This window comes from Schistocerca gregaria, chromosome 9 (assembly GCF_023897955.1).
Source record: "Schistocerca gregaria isolate iqSchGreg1 chromosome 9, iqSchGreg1.2, whole genome shotgun sequence".
Taxonomy (NCBI): Eukaryota; Metazoa; Arthropoda; class Insecta; order Orthoptera; family Acrididae; genus Schistocerca; species Schistocerca gregaria.
Genome location: NC_064928.1, coordinates 78,813,702 through 78,841,313, shown reverse-complemented (window position 1 = coordinate 78,841,313; position 27,612 = coordinate 78,813,702). Strand labels below are relative to the sequence as shown.

Sequence of the window (27,612 nt, the reverse complement as noted above, 5' to 3'; positions counted from 1 at the left end):
CAGTAATGCAATTGAAAAGTTCTCTGTGCTTTTCTTCTCGCATAAATTTACGAGAATACTTCTTATCAGACATGAAACTTTGTTTTTAATTCTTCTTAATTATTTTCGTTATCTTCAGTTCGTTTAGATAACTAGATGACTAAGTAAATAAGTGCGTGAATGTGTTTGTAATTTTACCGTATGCTGCATTCGTTTGTTTACGAGTACGACCGTTCCTTTCAAAGATTGCCTATACGTAACGTCTTTGCTTTAGCTATGACGTCATTGCTCAAAGCTGACGAGAGGAATCGGATACTAGAATTTTTCCGATGTGATGCAACCGATAACTCCTTCCGAGAATTTTATCTTCCAACAAAACAGGACACCCCTCATTGGAACATCGATGTTTGTTGCTACCTAAACGACCAAATTCTGCGTCGCTGGATATCGTGGAGTGGTGGAGATGATGTGACTTTGTTGCCTTGGCACCCCAGGTCGCTTGACATAACCCCTTTTCACATTTTTCCTTTGGGAGTACCCTCACTGCCAAGAACACTAGAACAGCTCAGGATACGTGACAATAATGGTGTGTGATGACTATTGACAGAATGTGCTGCATAAGGTATGGAATGAACTTGACCACCGATTGGACGTGTGTCGTGTGATCTACGAGACACTCACAGAACATTTGCAGAGTACAAAATGAAAAAAATGGCGAGTTTACGTTTTTATTCATGCATCATTCACATATATGAATGTAACATTTTGGGAAATACAGAGCTTGGAAAATCCAGTAGAAGAGTTCATAATTGGAGGTAACCTCCATTGTGTACAGTCACTGCAAAGTAAATTCTCAAGAAATAGAGACTGCTGCATAGTAGAAGCAAACCAAAGTATAGGGCTGTAGATAAAGAGATGCTAAAAACGCGTTTGGCTCTCAAGACAGAAATGCCTGATGCCTTCAATATCTACCGCAGCGGAGTACTCTCAACTGATCTTTCACAGAACGCAAAGAAATTTTGGTGGCATGTAAAGGCTGTTAATGGCACCAAAGTTGGTGTACAGTCCCTAGTGAATGAGCCTGGAACTGGAATTGGGGGTAGCGAAACAAAAGCTGAAATGCTTAACTCCGTCTTCAAATATTCCTTTACAATGGAAGACCCAGAACTGCCGCAATTTAATCCTCGTACCATTGAAAAGGTGAATGAAATTAGTGTCAGTGGTGGTGCAAAACAGCTGAAATCGCTATAACTGAACACGGTTCCAGGCCCCGATGGAATACTTATCAGATTCCACACTGAATTTGTTTCTGAGTTACCCCCTCTTCTAACTGTAATATATCGTAGATCCCTCGAACAAAAAACCACGGTCACTTCTTGGGAAAAGGCACAGATCACACCGTTCCACAAGAAGGCCAGTAGAAATGCTCCACAGAACTACCGTCCAATGTCCTTGACATCGATTTGTTGTAGAGTCTTAGAACATAATCTGAGTTCAGAAGTAATGAGATATCTTGAACAGAATGACCATCTGAATGCCAAAGTCACGTATTTCGCAAACCTCGATCATATGAAACCCAACTCGCACTTTTCTCACCTGACATATTGAAAATTTTGGGTCATGGCAGCCAGGTAGTCGCAGTATTTCTTCATTCCCAAAAAGCATTTGATTCAGTACCACACCTACCCTTATTGCCAAAAGTACGATTATAAGAAGTATCAGGTGAAATCTGTGATTGGATTGAAGGCTTTTTGGTAGGGAGGACGCCACATGTTATCTTGGACAGAGAGTCATCGGCAGATGTAGAAGTAACTTCGGGTGTGCCCCAGGGTTGTTTAGAAAGAAGACAAAAATTAGCGTGAATGAAATTTTAGAAAGAAAGACGTTCCCACACTAATGTATATGAGTGTTCTGGATAATTTACTAACAACAAAAAAGTAAGATTCAGCTTGTTCAGATGGTTCAAATGGGACTTAACATCTGAGGTCATCAGTCCCCTAGACTTAGAACTACTTAAACGTAGCTAACCTAAGGACATGACACACATCCGTGCCCGAGGCAGGATTCGAACCTGCGACCGTAGCGGCCGCGCAGTTCCGGACTTAAGCGCCTAGAACCGCTCGGCCACAGAGGCCGTTCAGCCTGTTGAAACGAGATTTATTAGCGCTATGCAAAGCTGTACCAGAGTAAAGAGATTAAGGAACAGCGACGTTAGGAAAGAATTATACGTCGTTGATGTAAGAAACAAAACTGAAGGCAACAGACGAAAATGGAGTGACCATCTTGACAAAATGACAGACTTCATTGCAATCAGATATTACAAAACGGAAGGCAGAAGAAGTCTAGGGAAGAGTTGGGCGCCGTAACAGGGAAGAGTTTAATTCTTTAAGGGCAGAAGAAGAAGAAGAAGAAAACGATAATACCCTGGCGTCGTTGAGAGTTAATGTTTTCTGATAGGTATAAAGCTGTCAGGATAAGGTCAAGAGGTTCAACTTCTTGGCCAGATACTAATATTTAATCAATATAATGGTTTCTGTATACAAGCAAAGTCCAGTTAAAGCTGAAATACGAGCTGTTGCGGACAGTTGCCATACGCTCGTTCACCGAGCGAGGTGGTGCAGTGGTTAGACACTGGACTCACATTCGGGAGGACGACGGTTCAATCCCGCGTCCGGCCATCCTGATTTAGGTTTTCCGTGATTTCCCTAAATCACTCCAGGCAAATGCCGAGATGGTTCCTCTGAAAGGGCACGGCCGACTTCCTTCCCCATCCTTCCCTAATCCGATGAGACCGATGACCACGATGTCTGGTCTCCTTCCCCAAACCAACCAACCAACGCTCGTTCCAACACTGCAGGTGCGGCAACTATGTCCGGCCGGCTGGCTGGTACGCGGGAGATCGGACTGGTTTCCGTGATCTACTCGCGATAACGCCAGACACCTCATCCAACAACTGACCCTGCGCTTGTTCACTGCCACGCCTCGGTAGACATTCTGCAAGCGCCTCTGAATATCTGCGCTGATCTGCTTTTGCGCCAAAAGGAACTTAGTGACAGCTCTCTGCCTGGAACGCGCCTCCGTTAAAAACGCCATTTTTAACGCTACGTAAAGCGACGCCACCGACCGGAACTTCATGATACTATTGAGATTGAAGCAGGAATACCCCACGATGTTCAAAAACAACTTTCGGTGTTTTTCAAGAGAAATTAGCACAGAAAAAAATTGATGCATTACCTACTGAACGCCTCTTATTCCATAAGAGGCTCTGAATTTCGAAACGCAGATTGCGCTGAATGGTATCAAGCAAATGGACAAGTACAGTGCTAAGATACACTGAAGTGCCAAAGAAGCTGGTATCGACAGGCGTATTCAAATACATACACTCCTGGAAATTGAAATAAGAACACCGTGAATTCATTGTCCCAGGAAGGGGAAACTTTATTGACACATTCCTCGGGTCAGATACATCACATGATCACACTGACAGAACCACAGGCACATAGACACAGGCAACAGAGCATGCACAATGTCGGCACTAGTACAGTGTATATCCACCTTTCGCAGCAATGCAGGCTGCTATTCTCCCATGGAGACGATCGTAGAGATGCTGGATTTAGTCCTGTGGAACGGCTTGCAATGCCATTTCCACCTGGCGTCTCAGTTGGACCAGCGTTCGTGCTGGACGTGCAGACCGCGTGAGACGACGCTTCATCCAGTCCCAAACATGCTCAATGGGGGACAGATCCGGAGATCTTGCTGGCCAGGGTAGTTGACTTACACCTTCTAGGGCACGTTGGGTGGCACGGGATACATGCGACGTGTATTGTCCTGTTGGAACAGCAACTTCCCTTGCCGGTCTAGGAATGGTAGAACGATGGGTTCGATGACGGTTTGGATGTACCGTGCACTATTCAGTGTTTCCTCGACGATCACCAGAGGTGTACGGCCAGTGTAGGAGATCGCTCCCCACACCATGATGCCGGGTGTTGGCCCTGTGTGCCTCGGTCGTATGCAGTCCTGATTGTGGCGCTCACCTGCATGGCGCCAAACACGCATACGACCATCATTGGCACCAAGGCAAAAGCGACTCTCATCGCTGAAGACGACACGTCTCCATTCGTCCCTCCATTCACGCCTGTCGCGACACCACTGGAGGCGGGCTGCACGATGTTGGGGCGTGAGCGGAAGACGGCCTAACGGTGTGCGGGACCGTAGCCCAGCTTCATGGAGACGGTTGCGAATGGTCCTCGGCGATACCCCAGGAGCAACAGTGTCCCTAATTTGCTGGGAAGTGGCGTTGCGGTCCCCTACGGCACTGCGTAGGATCCTACGGTCTTGGCGTGCATCCGTGCGTCGCTGCGGTCCGGTCCCAGGTCGACGGGCACGTGCACCTTCCGCCGACCACTGGCGACAACATCGATGTACTGTGGAGACCTCACGCCCCACGTGTTGAGCAATTCGGCGGTACGTCCACCCGGCCTCCCGCATGCTCACTATACGCCCTCGCTCAAAGTCCATCAACTGCACGTACGGTTCACGTCCACGCTGTCGCGGCATGCTACCAGTGTTAAAGACTGCGATGGAGCTCCGTATGCCACAGCAAACTGGCTGAGACTGACGGCGGCGGTGCACAAATGCTGCGCAGCTAGCGCCATTCGACGGCCAACACCGCGGTTCCTGGTGTGTCCGCTGTGCCGTGCGTGTGATCATTGCTTGTACAGCCCTCTCGCAGTGTCCGGAGCAAGTATGGTGGGTCTGACACACCGGTGTCAATGTGTTCTTTTTTCCATTTCCAGGAGTGTATATATGGAAATAAGCAGAATACGGCGCTGCGGTCGGCAACGCCTATGTAAGACAACAACTGTCTGGCGCAGTTCTGAGATCTCTTATTGTTGCTACAATGTCAGGTTGTCAAAAGATGAGTGAGTTTGAACGTGATGTTATAATCGGCGCACGAGCCATGAGACACAGTATCTCCGAGGTAGTGATGAACTGGGGATTTTCCCGTACGACCATTTCACGAGTGTACCGTGAATATCAGCAATCTGGTAGAACATCAAATCTCCGACATCGCTGCGTCCTGAAAAAGGTCTTGCAATAATGGCATCAACGACGACTGAAGAGAATCGTTCAACGTGAGAGAAGTGCAACTCTTCCGCAAATTGCTGCAGATTTCAATGCTGGGCCAACAATAAGTGTCAGAGTGCTAGCCATTCTACGAAACATCATCGATATGGGATTTCCGAGCCAAAGAACCGCTCGTGTACCCTTGACAACTTCATGAAACGAAGCTTTACGCCTCGCCTGGGCCCGTCAACTGTTGATGACTAATGGCCTGCTCGAACGAGTCTCTTTTCAAATCGTATCGAGCGAATTCAAGTGTATGGGTATGGAGACAACCTCATGAATCCATGAACCCTGCATGTCAGCAGGGAACAGTTCAAGCTGGTGGAGGATCTGTAATGGTGTGGGGCGAATGGAGTTGGAGTGATATGGAACCCCTGATACTTTTAGATACTGCTCTGACAGGTGTTACGTACGTGGGCATCCAGTCTGAGCAATTCCAGCGGGAAAGTGCGACACTCCACACGTCCAGGATTCCTACAGAGTGGCTCCGGGAACACTCTCTTTGAGTTTAAACACTTCCACCGGCCATCAAACTCTCCGGACAGGTGCATTATTGATCATATCTGGGCTGCCTTGCAACGTGCTGTTCAGTAGAGATTTCCATCCCTTCACACTCTTACGGGTTTATGGATACCCCTGTAGTATTCATGGTGTCAGTTCCATCCAGCACTACTTCAGACATTAGTCGAGTCCATCCATCGCCGTGTTGCAGCTCTTCTGTGTGCTCGCGGGGTCCCTCCACTATATTAGACAGTTGTACCAGTTTCTCTGGCTCTTCAGCATAGAAAGTTAATAGTTTTCAGACTGTGGTGTAAACAGATATAATATGTAATGATACTTTGTGTTTCTCGTGTTGATATGACTTATGGGATAATGTTAAGTATGATATTGGTCTATGGGATGGTTTTAATCTTAAGGCTTTGGTCGCGTTGCGTCACGGTCGTTAAACTGGATCAATCTGAATACAGTCCAGCCGTAGATTTGTGAAGGTTGGAAGGCTGAAAGCCGCCAGAAATACTCCAAAGATGATGAAGCTATACAAAACACCGGCTTCATTCGCTTTCAAGAAATAAGTAAGTGTTCAACTGAAATTAAAAGTGGTCGTAATTCTCTTGGACAAGATTCTGCGCCTACATAAATACCCATACTCTGTAACCCGATGTGACATGCTTAGCGGAGGGTACCTTTTAGAACTTAAACAGGCGCACAGTTTTATACTTTGCCATTTTGTTATCATTTTAGGAAAATGGCTCTGAGCACTACGCGACTTAACTTCCGAGGTCATCAGTCGCCTAGAACGTAGAACTAATTAAACCTAACTAAATTAAGGACATCACACACATCCATGCACGAGGCAGGATTCTAACCTGCGATCGTAACGGGCGCTTGGTTCAAGACTGTAGCGCTCAGAACCGCACGGCCACTCTGGCCGACTATCATTTTAGGAGATCCTCTTGGTTTTTGATACGCTAACTTCAGAAATAGGAACGGTTTCCCTCTGTCAAGTAATTTTTTCTCGCAGTGATAATAAAGGTTCAGATAATTCATATAAAACACAAATATTCAAAAAATATTTATCAATACGTGGTGAAATGGGGCGGTTATGGCATTAAAATAAAGATTTGCGTTCTTCACTGCTAATACAATGAAGTAAATCTTAATGCTTCTCCCTTTTTCCCTCAGTTCCCCGTTTCGAACTTTTTCTTTTGTGCAGTGCCGAAGGAATCACTCTGTTCAGCATCGAGGAATAGCAGGTTGCAATGCTGACATCCCATCGGTTCTGGTACCTCCGTTTCGTTTCTATAATGTTTTGGTGTTTCTCTCTTATTCAGAGGCCGTGCGGAGTCGCCGAGCGGTTCTAGGCGCTTCACTCTGGAACAGAGCGACCGCTACGGTCGCAGGTTCGAGTCCTGCCTCGCGCAAGGATGTGTGTGATGTTCTTAGGTTAGTTAGGTTTAAGTAGTTCTAAGTTCTAGGGGACTGATGACTTCAGATGTTAAGTCCCATAGTGCTCAGAGCCATCTTATTCAGACTGGAATCCATATGATCCCGTTATGTGCAGCGATCGTTGAGTATAGACAATGGATAAAAGAACACCAATCGATCGTGAAATCTGTCTTTCTATTACAGCAGATCTGAATTTCAACCATAACATGGTCATCTTTATTGCATTTAACAAAAGGTGACATTAGTCCAACGTATCACATAGTAAACAATATTGTTGGTGTACAGTGTACAGGAGGTTAACATGAACAGTATGTTAGACTCCTGTAAGCTCTACACCACCAATATTGTTTACTATCTTTTCTTATACGCAATGAAGATGACTATGCAACAGTTGAAGGATTTCGTGAGCGACTGCTGTTCTTTTCTCCGTTCTCAACCTTCCTCTGTTCTTGTCTCGTAGCACCTAGATTTACTGGCGTGGGAATCAAGGAACTGCAGATTTTTGTTTATCGAGGCACCCAAAGCTTTGAAGTTATCCACAGTGCTTCTAGCTATTTTCTCCTAATCGGGATCTTTGTATCGTAACAGCTGCGAAAACTGTTAACAAGTTCTGTAGAGGCTATCCGTTCTGACCTTTCAGTTTCTTTCATTGGTGATCAGAGTCGTATCTAGACGTATCAGAGGTCCCATATCACTCCAACTGCATTCACCCCACCCCATTACACAGCCACCACCAGCTTGAACAATTACATGCAGGGTCATTGGATCCATGAGGTTGTCTCCATACCCGTACTCGTCCATCCGCTCGATACAATTTGAAACGAGACTCGTCTGACACAGGCAACAAATTTCCAATCATCAACAGTCTAATGTCGGTGTCTATGGGCCCGGGCGAGTCGTAAAGCTTTGTGTTCTGCAGTCATCAAGGGTACACGAGTGGTCTTCGGCTCGGAAAGCACACTGACACTTGTTAATGGCCCAGCATTGAAATCTGCAGCAATTTGCATAAGTGTTGCACTTGCTTTACGTTGAACTAATGCCTTCAGTCTTCGTCTGTTTTCCGTCCACATCGATGTTGGATATTTGATGTTTTATCGGATTCCTGATATTCACGGTAGACTTGTGTAATCGTAAGGGAAAATCCCAACTTCATCGCTACCTTGGAGATACTGTGTCCCATCGCTCCTGAGCGACTACAACACAAAGTTCAAACTCACTTAAATGTTGATAAAGTGCCACTGTAGCAGCAGTTACCTATCTAATAACTGCGCCAGCCAGTTGTTGTCTTATACAGGGTGTTACAAAAAGGTACGGCCAAACTTTCAGGAAACATTCCTCACACACAAAGAAAGAAAATATGTCATGAGGAGATGTGTGCGGAAACGCTTACTTTCCGTGTTAGAGCTAATTTTATTACTTCTCTTCAAATCACATTAATCATTGAATGGAAACACACAGCAACTGAACGTACCAGCGTCACTTCAAACACTTTGTTACAAGAAATGTTCAAAATGTCCTCCGTTAGCGAGGATACAGGCATCCACCCTCCGTCGCATGGAATCCCTGATGTGCTGATACAGCCCTGGAGAATGGAGTATTGTATCACAGCCGTCCACAATACGAGCACGAAGAGTCTCTACATTTGGTACCGGGGTTGCGTAGACAAGAGCTTTCAAATGCCCCATAAATGAAAGTCAAGACGGTTGAGGTAAGAGAGCGTGGAGACCATGGAATTGGTCCGCCTCTACCAATCCATCGGTCACCAAATATGTTGTTGAGAAGCGTACGAGCACTTCGACTGAAATGTGCAGGAGCTCCATCGTTCATCAACCTCATGTTGTGTCGTACTTGTAACGGCACATTTTCTAGCAGCACAGGTAGAGTATCCCGTATGAAATCATGATAACGTGCTCCATTGAGCGTAGGTGGAAGAACATGGGGCCCAATCAAGACATCACCAACAATGCCTGCCCAAACGTTCACAGAAAATCTGTGTTGATGACGTGATTGTACAATTGCGTGCGGATTCTCGTCAGCCCACACATGTTGATTGTGAAAATTTACACTTTGATCACGTTGGAATGAAGCCTCATCCGTAAAGAGAACATTTGCACTGAAATGAGGACTGACGCATTGTTGGATGAACCAATCGTAGAAGTGTACCCGTGGAGGCCAATCAGCTGCCGATAGTGCCTGCACATGCTGTACATGGTACGGAAACAACTGGTTCTCCCGTAGCACTCTCCATACAGTGACGTGGTCAACGTTACCTTGTACAACAGCAACTTCTCTGACGCTGACATTACGGTTATCGTCAACTGCACGAAAATTGCCTCGTCCATTGCAGGTGTCGCCGTCGTTCTAGGTCTTCCCCAGTCGCGAGTCATAGGCTGGAATGTTCCGTGGTCTCTAAGACGCCGATCAAATTGCTTCGAACGTCTTCCTGTCGGGACACCTTCGTTCTGGGAATCTGTCTCGATACAAACGTAACGCGCCACGGCTATTGCCCCGTGCTAATCCATACATCAAATGGGCATCTGGCAACTCCGACTGACTGCAAAACCACGTTCGTGATGAACACTAACCTGTTGATGCTACGTACTGATGTGTTTGATGCTAGTACTGTAGAGCAATGAGTCGCATGTCAACACAAGCACCGAAGTCAACATTACCTTGCTTCATTTGGGCTAACTGTCGGTGAATGGAAGAAGACCAGTACATACTGACGAAAGTAAAATGAGCTCTAACATCGAATTTAAGCGTTTTCGGACACATGCCCACATAACATCCCCACATAACATCTTTTCTTTATTTGTGTATGAGGAATGTTTCCTGAAAGTTTGGCCGTACCTTTTTGTAACACCCTGTATAGGCGTTGCTGACTGCAACACCGTATTCTGTCTGTTTACATATCCTTGTATTTGAATACCCAATCCTATACGTTTCTTTGGCGCTTCAAATGGTTCAAATGACTCTAAGCACTATGGGGGCTTAGCATCTGAGTTCATCAGTCCCCTAGGACTTAGAACTACTTAAACCTAACTAACCTAAGGATATCACACACATCCATGTCCGAAGCAGGATTCGAATCTGCGACCGTAGCAGCAGCGCGGTTCCGGACTGTAGCGCCTAGAACCACTCGGCCACAGCAGCCGGCTCTTTGACTCTTGGGTGTACTTATGTAGATTACTTTTTTAATCCTGAGAACACAAAATAGTTGTTCTGCCAACTGTCGCAATTACTATTAAATCTATTCTGAATAGGAATCTGTAGAATTTGTACTTTTTACATGTAGCCAAAACTAATATAAAGTGATGAGGCTAGTCTGTCGTTCTAGTTGCTTTTGTAAGCTTAGTATAACTTTTTTGGGATCTTCAGTTGTGAACCCTTAGCTATGCAGTGGAACATTGTATTGCACAATCCTTAGGGCGATGGCTTTCTCTGTTTCATCTTCATATGTGCAGCAGCACTCATTTCAGGGGGTCCGAATTGCCAACTGCAGAAGGTGAGATTTACCTTGGGATCTTTCTCCTTAAACAACTTATACATCCATACAATGTTAACTGTACGTTCGTTTAGTGGAAAACTTTCACTGTGTTGCCCAATAGCTTCTCTTCAGTCACTGACTGAAGTCCTTTTAGCATATAAGGTGAATTCTGTAGCATCTTTACTATCATAACAGGATATCTGACGCAGTGCCTTCTACCATTAGTAGATGCAGCTACCCTAAAGCAACAAGTCAATTTGCTTAACATCGTTTTGAAAATTTCCTGACCGAGTCCCCTAAAGGGCGTGGCGATTCAATTACTCAGATCTTTCCCTCAAGTGCCACAAAGGAGAGGTACATAGTGGGTTGCAGTATTGCGCTAAATTCCTCACTTGATACTGATTCCTGAAATTTTGTCTTTTGTGTGCCATTCGGATTCCCTATTACTCCCTTGACGCTCCCTGGAGAACAGAACAAACCTGTGACCCTTCTTTCTTAGTTAGTCCAACATGGTACATGTCTCATACACTTCAGCAGTATTCTAGGATGCGTCGCAGAGTGTTTTGTAGCAAATCTCCTCTGTGAACAAACTGAGCTTTCCCATTATTCATTCTGTTTTAGATCCCTACTGACGGAGTTCCCCCCCCCCCCCCCCCCCCCCCCCCCCGTGAACCATGGACCTTGCCGTTGGTGGGGAGGATTGCGTGCCTCAGCGATACAGATAGCCGTACCGAAGGTGCAACCACAACGGAGGGGTATCAGTTGAGAGGCCAGACAAACGTGTGGTTCCTGAAGAGGGCAGCAGCCTTTTCAGTAGTTGCAGGGGCAACAGTCTGGATGATTGACTGATCTGGCCTTGTAACGTTAACCAAAACGGCCTTGCTGTGCTGGTACTGCGAACGGCTGAAAGCAAGGGGAAACTACGGCCGTAATTTTTCCCGAGGGCATGCAGCTTTACTGTATGATTAAATGATGATGGCATCTTCTTGGGTAAAATATTCCGGAGGTAAAATAGTCCCCCATTCGGATCTCTGGGCGGGGGCTACTCAAGAGGATGCCGTTATCAGGAGAAAGAAAACTGGCGTTCTACGGGTCGGAGCGTGGAATGTCAGATTCCTTAATCTGGCAGGTAGGTTAGAAAATTTAAAAAGGGAAACGGATAGGTTAAAGTTGGATATAGTGGGAATTAGTGAAGTTCGGTGGCAGGAGGAACAAGACTTGTGGTCAGGTGACTACAGGGTTATAAACACAAAATCAAATAGGGGTAATGCAGGAGTAGGTTTAATAATGAATAGGAAAATAGGAATGCGGGTAAGCTACTACAAACAGCATAGTGAACGCATTATTGTGGCCAAGATAGATACGAAGCCCACACCTACTACAGTAGTACAAGTTTATATGCCAACTAGCTCTGCAGATGATGAAGAAATTGAAGAAATGTACGATGAAATAAAAGAAATTATTCAGATAGTGAAGGGAGACGAAAATTTAATAGTAATGGGTGACTGGAATTCGAGTGTAGGAAAAGGGTGAGAAGGAAACATAGTAGGTGAGTATGGATTGGGGCTAAGAAATGAAAGAGGAAGCCGCCTGGTAGAATTTTGCACAGAGCACAACTTAATCATAGCTATCACTTTGTTTCAGAATCATGAAAGGAGGTAGTATACATGGATGAACCCTGGAGACACTAAAAGGTATCAGATAGATTACATAATGGTAAGACAGAGAATTAGGAACCAGGTTTTAAATTGTAGGACATTTCCAGGGGCAGATGTGGACTCTGACAACAGTCTATTGGTTATGAACTGTAGATTAAAACTGAAGAAACTGCAAAAAGGTGGGAATTTAAGGAGATAGGACCTGGATAAACTGACTAAACCAGAGGTTGTACAGAGTTTCAGGGAGAGCATAAGGGAACAATTGACAGAAATGGGGGAAAGAAATACAGTAGAGGAAGAATGGGTAGCTCTGAGGGATGAAGTAGTGACGGCAGCAGAGGATCAAGTAGGTAAAAAGACGAGGGCTAGTAGAAATCCTTGGGTAAAAAATATTGAATGTAATAGATGAAAGGAGAAAATATAAAGTTGCAGTAAATGAAGCAGGCAAAAAGGAATACAAACGTCTCAAAAATGAGATCGACAGGAAGTGCAAAATGGCTAAGCAGGGATGGCTAGAGGACAAACGTAAGGATGTAGAGGCTTATCTCACTATGGGTAAGATAGATTGTGCCAAAGGAAAATTAGGGTCCTTTGGAGAAAAGAGAACCACTTGTATGAATATTAAGAGCTCAGATGGAAACCCAGTTCTAAGCAAAGAAGGGAAAGCAGAAAGGTGGAAGGAGTATATAGAGGGTCTATAAAAGGGCGACGTACTTGATGACAATATTATGGAAATGGAAGAGGATGTAGATGAAGATGAAATGGGAGATATGATACTGCGGGAAGAGTATGACAGAGCACTGAAAGACCAGAGTCGAAACAGGGCCCCTGGAGTAGACAACATTCCATTGGAACTACTGACGGCCTTGGGAGAGCCAGTCCTGACAAATCTCTACCATCTGGTGAGCAAGATGTATGAAACAAGCGAAATACCGACTTCACGAAGAATATAATAATTCCAATCCCAAAGAAAGCAGTTGTTGACAGATGTGAAAATTACCGAACTATCAGTTTAATAAGCCACTACTAACACGAATTCTTTACAGACGAATGGAAAAACTAGTACAAGCCGACCTCGGGGAAGATCAGTTTGGATTCCCTAGAAGTACTGAAACACGTGAGGCAATACTGACCTTACGACTTATCTTAGAAGAAAGATTAAAGAAAGGCATACCTACGTTTCTAGCATTTGTAGACCTAGAGAAAGCTTTTTACAATGTTGACTGGAATACTCTCATTCAAATTCTAAAGGTGGCAGGGGTAAAATACAGGGAGCGAAAGGCTATTTACAACTTGTACAGAAACCAGATGGCAGTTATAAGAGTCGAGGTACATGAAAGGGAAGCAGTGGTTGGGAAGGGAGTAAGACAGGGTTGCAGCCTCTCCCCGATGTTATTCAATCTGTATATTGAGCAAGCAGTAAAGGAAACAAAAGAAAAAATCGGAGTAGGTATTAAAATACATGGAGAAGAAATAAAAACTTTGAGGTTCGCCGATGACATTGTAATTCTGTCAGAGACAGCAAAGGACTTGGAAGAGGAGTTGACCGGAATAGACAGTGTCTTGGAAGGAGGATATAAGATGAACGTCAACAAAAGCAAAACGAGAATAATGGAATGTATTCAAATTAAATCGTGTGATGCTGAGGGAATTAGGTTAGGAAATGAGACACTTAAAGTTGTAAAGGAGTTTTGCTATTTGGGGAGCAAAATAACTGATGATGGTCGAAGTAGAGAGGATATAAAATGTAGACTGGCAATGGCAAGGAAAGCGTTTCTGAAGAAGAGAAATTTATTAACATCGAGTATAGACTTAAGTGTCAGGAAGTCATTTCTGAAAGTATTTGTATGGAGTGCAGCCATGTATGGAAGTGAAACATGGACAATAAATAGTTTGGACAAGAAGAGAATAGAAGCTTTCGAAATGTGGTGATACAGAAGAATGCTGAAGATTAGATGGGTAGATCACATAAGTAATGAGGAAGTATTGAATAGGATTGGGGAGAAGAGAAGTTTGTGGCACAACTTGACCAGAAGAAGGGATCGGTTGGTAGGACATGTTCTGAGACATCAAGGGATTACCAATTTAGTATTGGAGGGCAGCATAGAGGGTAGAAATCGTAGAGGGAGACCAAGAGATGACTACACTAAGCAGATTCAGAAGGATGTAGGTTGCAGTAAGTACTGTGAGATGAAGAAGCTTGCACAGGATAGAGTAGCGTGGAGAGCTGCATCAAACCAGTCTCAGGACTGAAGACAACAACAAAAACTGACGGAGTCCAGTTATCATTGATAGTGAGCGTGTGTACTTCAGTTTTGTGAAGTGCATAAGTTAATATTTTTGTACAATTCGAGAGATTGCCAATTTTTGAACCACTTTGAAACCTTATGATCTGACTAAATATTTGTGCAGATTTTTGAGACGGTACTTCATACAGATGACATTACTATCTTCAGGGAGAAAGAATTACAGGAAGTCTGGAATGGAATGAACTGTCTGATGAGTGCAGAATATGGACTGATAGTAAATCTAAGAAAGACGTAAGTAATGACAAGTAGCGGAAAAGAAGACAAAGTTAAGGCATTCCGGTTCTTAGGGAGCAAAATAACCAGTGATGTAAAAAGAGGAATACAAAGCTAAATAGCATTGTAAGGGTGGAGAGGGTCAGGGTGGGGATTCGCCACGTAGCGCTCTGTATGAAAATCACTGGCTGTGCTCTGTGCAGTCTGTGGCTGGGTAGCATTGTTGGAATAGTCGCTATTGTAGTGTTGGGCAGTTGGCTGTTAACAGCACGTAGCGTTGCGCAGTTGGAGGTGAGCCGCCAGCAGTGGTGGATGTGGGGAGAGAAATGGCGGAGTTTTGAGAGCGGATGATCTGGACGTGTGTCCATCAGAAAGAGAAAATTTGTAATACTGGATATTGAACACTATTAAGGTAAATACATTGTTTGTTCTCTATTAAAATCTTTCATTCGCTAACTATGCCTATCAGTAGCTAGTGCCTTCAGTAGTTTGAATCGTTTATTTAGCTGGCAGTAGTGGCGCTCGCAGTATTGCAATAGTTCGAGTAACGAAGATTTTTGTGAGGTAAGTGATTCATGAAACGTATAGCTTATTGTTAGTCAGGGCCATTATTTTGTAGGGATTATTAAAAGTCAGATTGCGTTGCGCTAAAAATATTGTGCGTCAGTTTAGTGTTGATCAGAATAAGTAAAGAGAGAAATGTCTTGAGTACGTTCAGTTCTGTTCAGCTGTTTGAAGATCAAATAATGTAAGAGGTTTATCAGCACAGTAAATCATTGATTTTTCTAAGGAGGCGTTTCAGTGGCATTGGCAGAAAGGACATTCTGGACCAAGAGAAGTCTACTAATATCGAACATAGGCCTTAATTTAAAGAAGAAATTTCTGAGAAAGTGCGTTTGGAGCACAGTATTGTATGGTAGAGAGACATGAACTGTGAGAAAAAGGAACAGAAGAGAATCGAAGGCTATGAGATGTGATGTTACGCAAGAATGTTGAAAGGTGGGCCGCTAAAGTAAGGAATGAGGAGGTTCTTCGTAGAATCGGCGAGGGAAGCAAAATATGAGAAACACTGACAAGATGAAACTACTGGACGGCAGGACACCTGTTAAGAGATGAAGGAATAACTTACTTGGTTCTAGAGGGAGCTATAGAGAGCAAAAATTGTAGAGGACGACTCAAATTGTAATACATACAGCAAATAATTGAAGATGTAGTTAGGAGTTGTTATCTGAGGCGAAAATGTTGGAACAGGAGAGGAATTCGTGCCAGGCTGCATTAAACTGGGCAGAAGACCGATGCCTCAAAAAAAAAGGGGGGTGGGGAGGTGGGGGGGGGGGGGGGGGGGAAGAACTCTACGGAACACCTTATGTGGGAGCCAGTACCACGCTATCTATACCTCCTCCTGGGTCTTGCAGACGAGCAGAGCGAGCTGGCTTTCACACGATCGTGTTTTTCAGAACCGATGTTGATTTCTATGTGGGATATTGCCTGTCTCCAGGAGTGTCATAATACGCGCACTCGCTTGCTTCCTGCGTGTTGCGCAGTTCTCGGAAGGAGCAGCGTAGCTATTCCTCTGTGCTGCTTCGTCGTGCTGGGAACAGAACAGAGCTGGGTTCACTGTGGGTAGTTTCTCGAAAGAGCACTGGAATTAGCATCCGTGTTGGCGGAAGAAGTGCGTGTGTCAGCAGTTACTGAGGCAGAGGTGTAATCGGTGGAAAGAATTTGGCTCGAGAGGGGGGCGGGGTATTGGATGGTCAGGGTGGAGGGGGCCAGGGAGGGGAGGGAGAGAGGGGCGTTGCTCCCTGAGGCCCGTCCCCTGGGGAGACATGATGAGGAAGCGGCTACTCACGCAGCTGCGAGTGACGCGATCCCCGTATGTGTGCCAGGACGGCACCGGCTGCCAGTGCTGAACACCTGCTGCAAACTTCGCCGTTCTGAGGTGAGTACTGCACGCTGCAGGCCTACGAACTGGTGGTCCGCATCTCACCACGTAGTGGTCACTGCCAACAGCAACTCATTTTCCTTTATAAAGTAGACGCCGTTTTCTTGCTGCAGTGTTTATACGGGGTAATCATCTTGGGGTTGAAGCTCTTTTTTTCCGTGTTTGCTTTAACAATAGCAATGTTTACAGCTGGTAAACAGTGAAACAGTGACAGTGACAACTCTATATATAGAGTTTGACAGTGATGAAGATGAAGGAAAAGAAAATGTGTTAGCAGGAGAGCTTCTGTTAAGTTTGGAAGGTAGGAGACGAGGTACTGGCAGAAGTAAAGCTGTAGGGAAGGGACGTGAGTCGTGCTTGAGTAGCTCAGATGGGCGCGGCAAGTACAAGACAAGAAAATGTCTGGCAACCTGACTGAGGAGGAGCGAACACAAGTTCTCCAACCACTGTTGGAGAAACGATGGAAAGTTACAGAGAATCGAGATGCCATTGCTAAGGATTCTATATTCAATAATTTCAATGAGGCATTTGGTTTCATGACTCGTGTGGCACTCTTCGCAGAGAAGATGGATCATCATCCTGAATGGTTTAATTTCTACAATAAAGTACAAGTTACACTGGCATCTCCCGATGTTAATGGTGTCAGCCATCGTGATATAAGAATGACAGACTTCATGGAGAAAGTAATACATTGGTACAGTGAAGTCGTAGGCAATGACTTACTGAAGCTGCATCTATACTGTGTTTTGCACACAACCACGGGCTCAGAATGTCAGTATTTGATGAATTAGCACTGAAAATCAGGTTTTTAGTGACCCTGGTAGGCTTTAGATAGGCCACTTGCAACTGGGACTGGATGACCATTCCAGCTGTCACACGGTGTCCTGTGGAGTCATCTGACATGCAGTAACAATCCATGTGTGTGGGATTGCGATGGACACTATTTCTCGAAGTGTCATGTTCCTCTTGGAGACCAGTACATGCAATACGAGGATTTTCTGATGGCATTCGATTCTGTATGTAAAATAGTTGCTATAAGGTCTACAACTTTGCTTCCACCGTTTCACAATAGACTGCAGTAGTCGAAAGTAGTGGTGCAAGTCCTTCGTCGTAAGTGTCGTACAATAAGCTTAGGCATTTGAGAACATAATGCCATCAAAATATCAGTCGATTTTTTAATGCGTCATAAAGTTTTTCTCGGATGAATACGTCAACTTATGAGCCCAATTCTCGTCATCTGCGGGATGTTTTAATTTTGTGCTTTGATATATGAAGAAATCTACGGCTGAGGGTCATAAAAAGCTATTTAACAACTATGATGAGACGCCTGTTAGTGCCTGAACGACGCAGAAAATGGTTTCCATGCTTCAAGAGTGGTAATTTTGACGATGAAGTCCGGCATGGCTGTGAAAGAGAGAAAGCTTTAGATGCTACTGAAACCGACGGGAACAATCACAGGACGTCGTTATCGAAAGCAATTGATGTGTTTGAGCCAAGCACTGATAGACAAACGGCCACACTACAGCTATAGACATGAAAAAATTATTTTGCAGCATGACAGTGCACGATCCCATTTCGAAAAATCCCGTCAAAACATACTTGGAAACGTTGAAATGGGAAGTTTTACCCCACCCGCTGTATTCTCCAGATATTGCTCCCTCTGACTGCCACCTTTGTCGATCTATGGCAAACGACCTAGCTCTGAGCCCTATGGGACTTAACTTCTCAAGGTCATCAGACCCCTAGAACTTAGAACTACTACTTAAACCTAACTAACCTAAGGACATCACACACATCCATGCCCCAGGCAGGATTCGAACCTGCGACCGTAGTGGTCGCGCGGTTCCAGACTGTAGCGCCTAGAACCGCCGGCAGCTGACTAGCAGTTGTGGTCATATGAGCAAGTGTAAAATTGGATCGATTCATGGGTCCCCTCACAACATGCCCAGTTTATACACTGCGGGATTCGTATGCTCCCTTAAAGCTAGAAGAAAGCAGTGGCCAGCCATGACCAATACTTTGAATATAAATTTTTTTGTAAGTTTTTAACAATAAAGTATCGAACTTCGAGAAAAAACGTCAGAATAAAAAGTTGTAGACCTTGTAGATGTTGGCGCCATGTGTTAAGTTTACATTGGAGATGGCTCTTGACAGCTTTTGCCTCCACAGTACGAAATTCCTTGCTGCAGACGTTGCTCTGAGCCCTATGGGACTGAACTTCTCAGGTCATCAGACCCCTAGAACTTAGAACTACTACTTAAACCTAACTAACCTAAGGACATCACACACATCCATGCCCGAGGCAGGATTCGAACCTGCGACCGTAGTGGTCGCGCGGTTCCAGACTGTAGCGCCTAGAACCGCCGGCAGCTGACTAGCAGTTGTGGTCATATGAGCAAGTGTAAAATTGGATCGATTCATGGGTCCCCTCACAACATGCCCAGTTTATACACTGCGGGATTCGTATGCTCCCTTAAAGCTAGAAGAAAGCAGTGGCCAGCGATGACCAATACTTTGAATATAAATTTTTTTGTAAGTTTTTAACAATAAAGTATCGAACTTCGAGAAAAAACGTCAGAATAAAAAGTTGTAGACCTTGTAGATGTTGGCGCCATGTGTTAAGTTTACATTGGAGATGGCTCTTGACAGCTTTTGCCTTCACAGTACGAAATTCCTTGCTGCAGACGATTCTCACCTCGTTTAAGGTACCTTGCAAGGAAGTTTTCAAATTTGAAGTCTGGTACAGCACGCAGTTTTAGTCCGTGGCAGAACTCCCCACTGTTGTCTGCCACAAGCGTCCCCATCAGCATCCTGACATATCCAACAACGTCTCTCATTCCTTCTCCCCTCCTGAAAAACGAGAATAAGAATAAAAATTACAATGCACTATGACAGGAAATGATCTACAATGTGTGTCGTCCCCGCACTCCGACCGCATGCTGATACTGCCGGCGCCGTAGAGCTGCTGCTGCCACAGCTCTCGCAGTGGAGTTGAGACACGATGCGCGATGACGTAGGTCCCCGTTAGTGAACGGGACACAGAAATGCGAACTCGTACGATGGATGCTTCTTCTGATTTAAGACTGATAGATTCATTGCCCGGATATGGATTAGTTGTTAAATCGTATCTCATCCGCATCGTACACACCACCAATTGCGAGGAAACATTGTAATTACCAGTCTTCTCGTACGTTGTTGGCTCGTTGTTACGGAGTTGTTGAACCTGTATGAAGCGAGATCCACAGATACTCTTTGATCACGTCTGACAAGGGGAAGGCCTTAGACACGACCAACCGATTCGCCTCAGATTTGGTAGGTCGCTTGAGTACAACCTAAAACGAAGGCTCTAAGATATTTTGGATCAACACCCCCGCGTTTTAGAGAAAATCATCCCTAAAGGTTATGACGAACATTCGACCCAAAATTGGCGGGATCGATAGATAATTGTAACTAGAGCATTTTTCATCATCAGGTATGGGGTCCGAAAACGCATACTTTTCCAGAAATCGAGGAAAGAAACTTTTACAGTTGCAGCTTCTGTACCCACATGGTAAACGTTTTCCGCTGACAGCACGAGCCGGCATGGCAGCTCAGTGCGTTCGGTCAGAGAGCCGGTTGGCGCACTAAAAAAGTGAGTTGAATTGTCAACAAACGAACGGATCTCATGTGAGGTCCGCAACGACCAAACACAGGCCGAGGTAACGCTGGGAATTGCATAATGGCACGGATGCAATAACGACCCACAGCATAATTCATAACCAACTTTCAGCACCGATTTTTCAGGCAATGGTATCGTATGCGTGGTACGCATCAAAATTATTTCCCCAAAAAGACATATTTTTAAATGTAAACTAAGTTTGTTTTCTGCCAACTCTTCGGAAGGAACAGTGCAGCTGTCGAAAGATTGCATTCATTAGATGTTCTTGGTGCCATGAGTAAATTTGTTTCGAATGTTTATATGACATTTACCATCCGTCTAGTTGTTCGAAGAAAAGTGAGGACACGTAACAGTGACTGGAAGAGCGACTGTAGAGTGACCTGGGGTAACATTTTAGTTGTTTTCTATCCCAAGAGGCTTGAGAAATTTATTTGCCTACCTTATTATTATCATTCCTTATTGATTTACTTACCTTATTAATCCTCCTACCTCTATCAATTGAGATATGGAACATACAAATGAAAAGAATAACATCTGCTACGTTTCTTAGAGATTCGAACACGATTTTTCGCATTCCCAGCCAATTACCTTGGCCGTTACGCTATCGCCGTTGTCGGCGAAAAGCGTTTAGCATGTGGGTACAGAAGCTGCAGCTGTAAAAGTTTCTTTCCTCGATTTCTGGAAATGTATGCTTTTTCGACACCATACCTGATGATGAAAAATGCTCTATTTACAATTATCTATCGATCCCGCCAATTTTGATCGACTGCTCGTCATAACTTTTAGGGATGATTTTCTCAAAACCGCGGGGATGTTGACCCAAAATAACTCAGAGTCCTTCGTTTTAGGTTGTACACAAGCGACCTGCCAAATTTGAGCCGAATCGGTTGGCCGTGTCTGAGGCCTTCCCCTTGTGAGTGAAACTACGCCGTAATGTTAAAAAAATGTTCAAAATCAGTTTCCGTAGTTCGTGAATCACGTCACGCAAGAAACACTTCTGAACGCAAACAATCTAGTCCCGTTCCGTACTCTCAATAACTAAGACAAGAATTGTTCTCACACGTCTTTACAGGACGAGAGCCAGCAAGCGACTTCTTGTGTGAAAAAGTATTGTAGGTGCATTGAATTTCTTCGTTGCGCTTGCAACTCTCTTCCACATAGAAGTTATCTCTCAACTTCACCTTGGACTTAGGTTTCAAGATATTAATTGCAATTGTCACGTGGATATTTGTCCATTAATTAAATCTACGGTTTCTTCCTCCTCTTTTCATATCAAAAACTCTCAGTGATGTATGATGTTGTTGTTATCAAAACTTCTTAGTGTTAGCTTATCGGCAAAGATGACGTATTTGCCAAGATAACTCTTCCGTACTTCATATTATGATATTTTGTCTTAATTGACTTTAAGGGGGTCGTTGGGGTGTTACAAATGCTAGCAATAGTATTCATTGTCGAATCTTCTGGACAATTGCAGCTGGAGATGGTGGCCATCTTGGTGCTGCTGTCGGCTCTGGACCTATGAACGCAATAAAAGCTATCTAAGCTCCGTGGCTCAAAACATCTGATGCGCTCACCAACTGGAGATAGCAGTCATGTTGGTACCGAAGTTGGTGCTGCGTCTACACGCCACGTACCCCGTTTGCTAGGCCATCTATCCAGTTACAGCCAATGCAGAAATAGTATTTTTCATGATGATCTACAACCATGGCCATATTCTGGAGTCCTCGGTAGTTGAAATTGGTGACTGTGTTGGTACTGCAGTTAGTGCTGAGTCTGTCCACTGTGGAGCGTTTTGGTTAGACACCAAGCACATGACACCCAGTGCAAAAATGGTATGTATTGTTGCAGACGCTGGACGATCATGGCTGCTAAGTGGAGCCCCCGGCAGTTGGAGGTGGGGGTGATCTTGGTGCTGCAGCTGGTGCTCTTGTTGGTGCTGGGACTGTGCACCACCTACCAGACAGGCGAGGCCACCGAGCACGTGACACCGGATGCAGAGATGGCGAAGTACTACCCCCGTGAGTAACTATGCATTTCTTGTCTCCTTCTAGAGCGCTAAATGTTATTGCTAACTTTTTTTGTTATTTAGATTAAAGATTTCCGACACGATATTTGCTGTTGTTGTTGTGGTCTTCAGTCCTGAGACTGGTTTGATGCAGCTCTCCATGCTGCTCTATCCTGTGCAAGCTTCTTCATCTCCCAGTCTCCCAGTACGTACTGCAACCTACATTCTTCTGAATGTGCTTAGTGTATTAATCTCTTGGTCTCCCCTATGATTTTTATCCACCACGCTGCCCTCCAATGCTAAATTTGTGATCTCTCGATGCCTCAGAACATGTCTTACCAACCTATCCCTTCTTCTAGTCAATTTATGCCACAAACGTCTCTTCTCCCCAATCCTTTTCAATACCTCCTCATTAGTTATATGATCTACCCATCTAATCTTCAGCATTCTTCTGTAGCACCACATTTCGAAAGCTCCTATTCTCTTCTTGTCCAAACTAGTTATCGTCCATGTTTCACTTTCATACATGGCTACATTCCATATAAATACTTTCAGAAACGACTTTCTGATACTTAAATCTATACTCGATGTTAACAAATTTCTCTTCTTCAGAAACGCTTTCCTTGCCATTGCTAGTCTACATTTTATATCGTCTCTACTTCGACCATCATCAGTTATTTTGCTCCCCAAATAGCAAAACTTCTTTAATACTTTAAGTGTCTCACTTCCTAAATTAATTCCCTCAACATCAGCTGAGTTAATTAGACTACATTCCATTATCCTCGTTTTGCTTTTGTTGATGTTCATCTTATACCCTCCATTCAAGACACTGTCCACTCCGTTCAACTGCTCTTCCAAGTCCTTTGGTGTCTCTGACAGAATTCCAATGTCACGATATTAGAAACGATAAATTATTATTTAAATTTTCACACTAAGCGTATTGCATAAATATACGAGTATAATCTAACGAAATATGTAATACGAATACTTAAAAGCTTCAACATAATTCACTGAGACTACGACTTTTAGTTGCTGTCAATAATTTTATTTGTACATAGTTTCTCCGCTGTTTCAGTATTCCAGGTCCAGTATTAGTTCTTCTGTGACCTACTTCTTCACTCGTTTTCGTCTCCCTATTTTGCAATAAAATTTGTAATAAAAGCTTTTACGTCTTAGAATATGCCTGAATGACATCTTGATGTCCCCTTATTGACTGTAATGCTGATTCTTTCGTCTCTTCTGTCCACCTAGGAATGGTTGTCATATGCTGTGACCACATTTGATCTTGTAGAAATAATAAATAGCCAATCACTTTTAAATGGAAGGATTACTAAACCCCTTTACCATGGTTTCAACGTGTATAAAAATGTCATCTCCAAAAGGGAATACTAACAGCGTAAACAGGTTAACAATAAGAAATTGTCAAGAAATATATGTTGGATTACACGTCGTGGCAGAGGTACGTTAGAAAATAGCCGAAAGGCGCCAGTCAAACATGAAATTTCACCTCTCTAACAATTAAAACATGCACAATATTGTTGTTTTCCACTGTTGTGGCCTAGCATCACGTACGCAACGCTCGGGCTGAGGAAAGCTTCTGGTAAAAGAGGCCGTTGGTAGTATGTACAGGGAGTGTGCGTCGTAGTGAATGAAACTTTACCACGCTAAACTTGCTGAAAATGTTAAAATTAAGGCATTAAAAACCTCGTCATATTTAGCTGTCTACATATTTAAAATTAATAAAATCGCAGCAAATAGTAAGTTACCGTGTACAAATGTCATTGTGGTGAAAACAACTTACGTAAAATTGTGAATAGTGCAAGTAGAAACAGTAGCAAAAAGAACCTAGGTGAAGAATGGGGGAGGGGGAAAAGGGAGAGGATTGAGGGTAGAGGGAGGGAAGGACGGAATGGGGAAAGGGGGGATCGTGATAGATGGTGGTGGATTAGGGGCGGATGGTGGGTGGAAGATGATAAAACATGTATAACTCTCAAATGTGTAGGTTAGAGTCATAACTCAAATGCTCCAAAATAATGAAAATTGAGATGCCGACATATTCTCATATAGCTTTATGCATAGAACATAACTCACGAAACAGTTATTCACATTCGGCACAAGATCCTTGAGAAAACCGCTGTTAAACATCACGGTTAGTTTCAAAAGTCTCATGATCCCCGGGATCTTGTGAGTTTTGTCCCGTACCTCATCTTGATCAATCATCGATTAGCTCACTCGGCGCCATTTTCTTGTGTAGTAGTAAATATTGATGCCAGTGGAGTGTGTTTTCTGTTCTGTTCAGTTATTTTGAGGAATATAATTCAATATAGTGGTTGGAATAAAACTGATCTGAGACAGGAGTCATGGAAGAAAAAGTGTTGCATATCTAGTCGCAACACGATAGTGCCAGCGAAACCAACATGGTCCAAACAGCTCAGAACCAAAAGTCACAAGATCCAAAATGGGGATTGTCAAAACTTACATGTTCCATAGCACATTAACTAAACTTACATGGTCCATAATATAACCTTAAACATAATCTGAAATATACATAATGATTTATAGCCATTGTTCTTGCACATACTGATGTCAATATATGGGACATGCGCACGACACATGTAAAACACGTTTTTAGTCATTTGTGAAAATTTATGTTTTTGGAGCATGTTATGCTTCTAAATCTGAAAAGTTTGGAACATCAAACCTCATAATAAGAAAGAAGAAACAAAAGTATCACTAACATTAACAGGCGAGGAAAATAACATATCCTAAAGTTAATTTGGAAGATCGAGCCACTTCTTTGTTACTTTAACGAAAGTAGGGGTTTGAAACTGTCTATCAAATTTCTATTTTGGAGTTGCACCTGTTCAAATAAAATGGATCCCTCTTCATGAGTGAAATGTTTATAATCTCTAATTCTTTTAGTAGGTCAAGCTTGTTACCTTCACTTTCTTTATGCAAAAGTTCCAAATGCACTGGTGTCCGTGGTGTGTGTTAGAGAAGAAGCAGATGTTCAGAAAAAGTGGTATTGTACACACTTCCCCACCTTTATCTACCTTGTGCTCTTTGCATCTAACTTTGAACGGCCTCTTTCTGTACTGTGTAACAGTTAGGGCAGTCATTACATGTCATTTTATAAAAACCAGATTTTTTGAAACGGTCTTCTTGTGTCCTGATAGAATGGGTTAATTTTTGTTTTAGGCTGTTGTTTACAGAGAAAGCAACTTTACAGCCGTATTTCTTGTTTAACAGTCTACTACTTCTGTGTAATACATTTCCTAGGAATGGGATAGAAACAAATTTTTTACTCACGTCTCCTGTCTACAAGGTGCTCTTACCCAAAGTTGAACACTAAACAGCTGTTTTTGTTTCTTTACAATATAACCAACCACCTTAGTGCCATACCCATTGTTAATTGTAATGGGCTTAATTACGGATATTTCTTTTTGGAAACAATGCATTTCGAAAGGAGAGCGCACTGCGCGTTTTATTACAGAAGGAAGGAGAGCGGAGTTTCGTGATTGTAGATGATACGAGTTAGGTGTAATGATGTTACCTGCAAGAATCAAGAATAGGTTTACGAAAAAGTCAAAGCTGATTTCGTTCTAGAGTCAATTTAATTTCGAATCTAGGTAATCCCCCCCCTACCGCCCCCCTACCATTCTGCGCTCTGGTTCTTTTTATTCATAGTTTCTATTTGCACTATTCACAGTTTTACGTAGTCTGTTCTTACCAGAATAACGTTTGTAGATGGTAACTTATTATTTGTTGCCATTTTACTAATTTTACGTATCTGGTTTTTAATGTCAAACTTTTAGCTTTAGCGATTTAACCAAGTTTAGGATTGTAGGGTTTCACTAACTGTCGCGCACCCTCCTTGCGCATGCTACGAGTGCTCTCTCTTGGCAGAAGGTTCCCTTAGCCCAAGCATGTCGTACGTGGTGCTAATGCGCTAGCTGTACATTCGTGAGGAAACACGTAAGTGATTACAAAGCTGTTGTGTATGTTTTAATTGTGATGGAGCTGAAATTTTGTATTTGACTGACGTCTTTTGGCTCTATTTTGGCGTACCTATGCCACAACATGTAATCCAGTAAGTCTGAATATATTTTTGTGTTGGTAACGAGAATTATTGAATATATATATATATATATATATATATATATATATATATATATATATATATATATATGTGTGTGTGTGTGTGTGTGTGTGTTTTTCATGGTTAGCTTGTTTAGGTTGTCAGTATTCCCTTCTGAAGAAGACGTTTCTATAAACGTTGAAACTATGGTAAAAGAGTTTTAATAAACCTTCCAATTTGCAACTGATTGGCTGTTCACTATTTCTACAAGAAGATTTAACTCTACGGCTGATGTTCCAGCCATGTACAAAATTTTAATACCGCATTTCACAACATGATGTAAGAGAGTACAGCTTTCGAAATCATACGTAACCCATTCCCAGATGTAATTATATTTTCACGAAGATGAAGTAAAGTTCAACCTCCAGTCCATTGTCCCTTTGCGGCCAAGACAGGTTTATGTAATTTAATCATCGGAGAAAAGGTCGTAAGAGAGCTGGTCTGCCGCATATCCACATGAAAGAAAATACACCCTTTTTTAAGAGACTGTCAATACAAGCACCATTATCTATGCATTATCCTACACAAGATGCATGGAACCATACACAAGTATAGTTCTATTGCCTCGAGAGGGCCAGCTATTTATGTGTGTTAAGTTGTCGCTCAGGTTCTATCTCCACATTTATTTTGTTACTACATCCACATTTTTATCTTTATTTCTTGATTCATTGCTACTTCGGTGTTACCTTGAAAATGAGCATAAACCTATCAGTTATGTATCACAACTGCTATCTAACAAAGCTATTTGCATTCCACTGCTCCTCCAGCTCACCTACCCTCATATAAACGAAGTTTTCCGATTGGAACTACCTGCAAGAGAAATATTCTCGCGATCTTGACAGGAAATGTGGATGTCAATGCGCTAAGGGAGGAGGGTATCCTAGTATTCTTGGCAATCGATACTGATTATAAAATACAGTCAATGTAAGACTGTATGCACTGATTTCAATAAATTTTTGCCACGTTTACAAATACGAGCCGAAATGTAACTAAACAGTTAGACAGTTCATCCATGACTGAGAAACTTTAATACAAGTTCCATCATTTCAGAAAGCATTTCCAGATCCCCGTTCATATAACATAAATTCTTCTACGTGTGAGGAATGTATGCTGCAATTTCTGCCGTACATTTATGCTACACTCTGTATA

At 43.3% G+C, this 27,612-nt stretch overlaps 1 protein-coding gene across 2 annotated transcripts in view; it reads left to right on the top strand.

Moving 5' to 3' along the window:
* The window catches only part of LOC126291735 (ammonium transporter Rh type B), a 221,925-nt gene that overhangs the window by 31,502 nt on the left and 162,811 nt on the right, over positions 1–27,612 (top strand). Inside the window, exons 1-2 of one of the 2 annotated variants that reach the window (XM_049985407.1) lie at positions 16,542–16,659; positions 22,169–22,338. In XM_049985407.1, the coding sequence (XP_049841364.1) occupies positions 22,182–22,338 (157 nt within the window). In that variant the 5' untranslated portion in view covers positions 16,542–16,659; positions 22,169–22,181. Of the gene's footprint in view, positions 1–16,541; positions 16,660–22,168; positions 22,339–27,612 lie in introns of those variants that run through there. The other variant, XM_049985408.1, reaches the window with a different exon arrangement.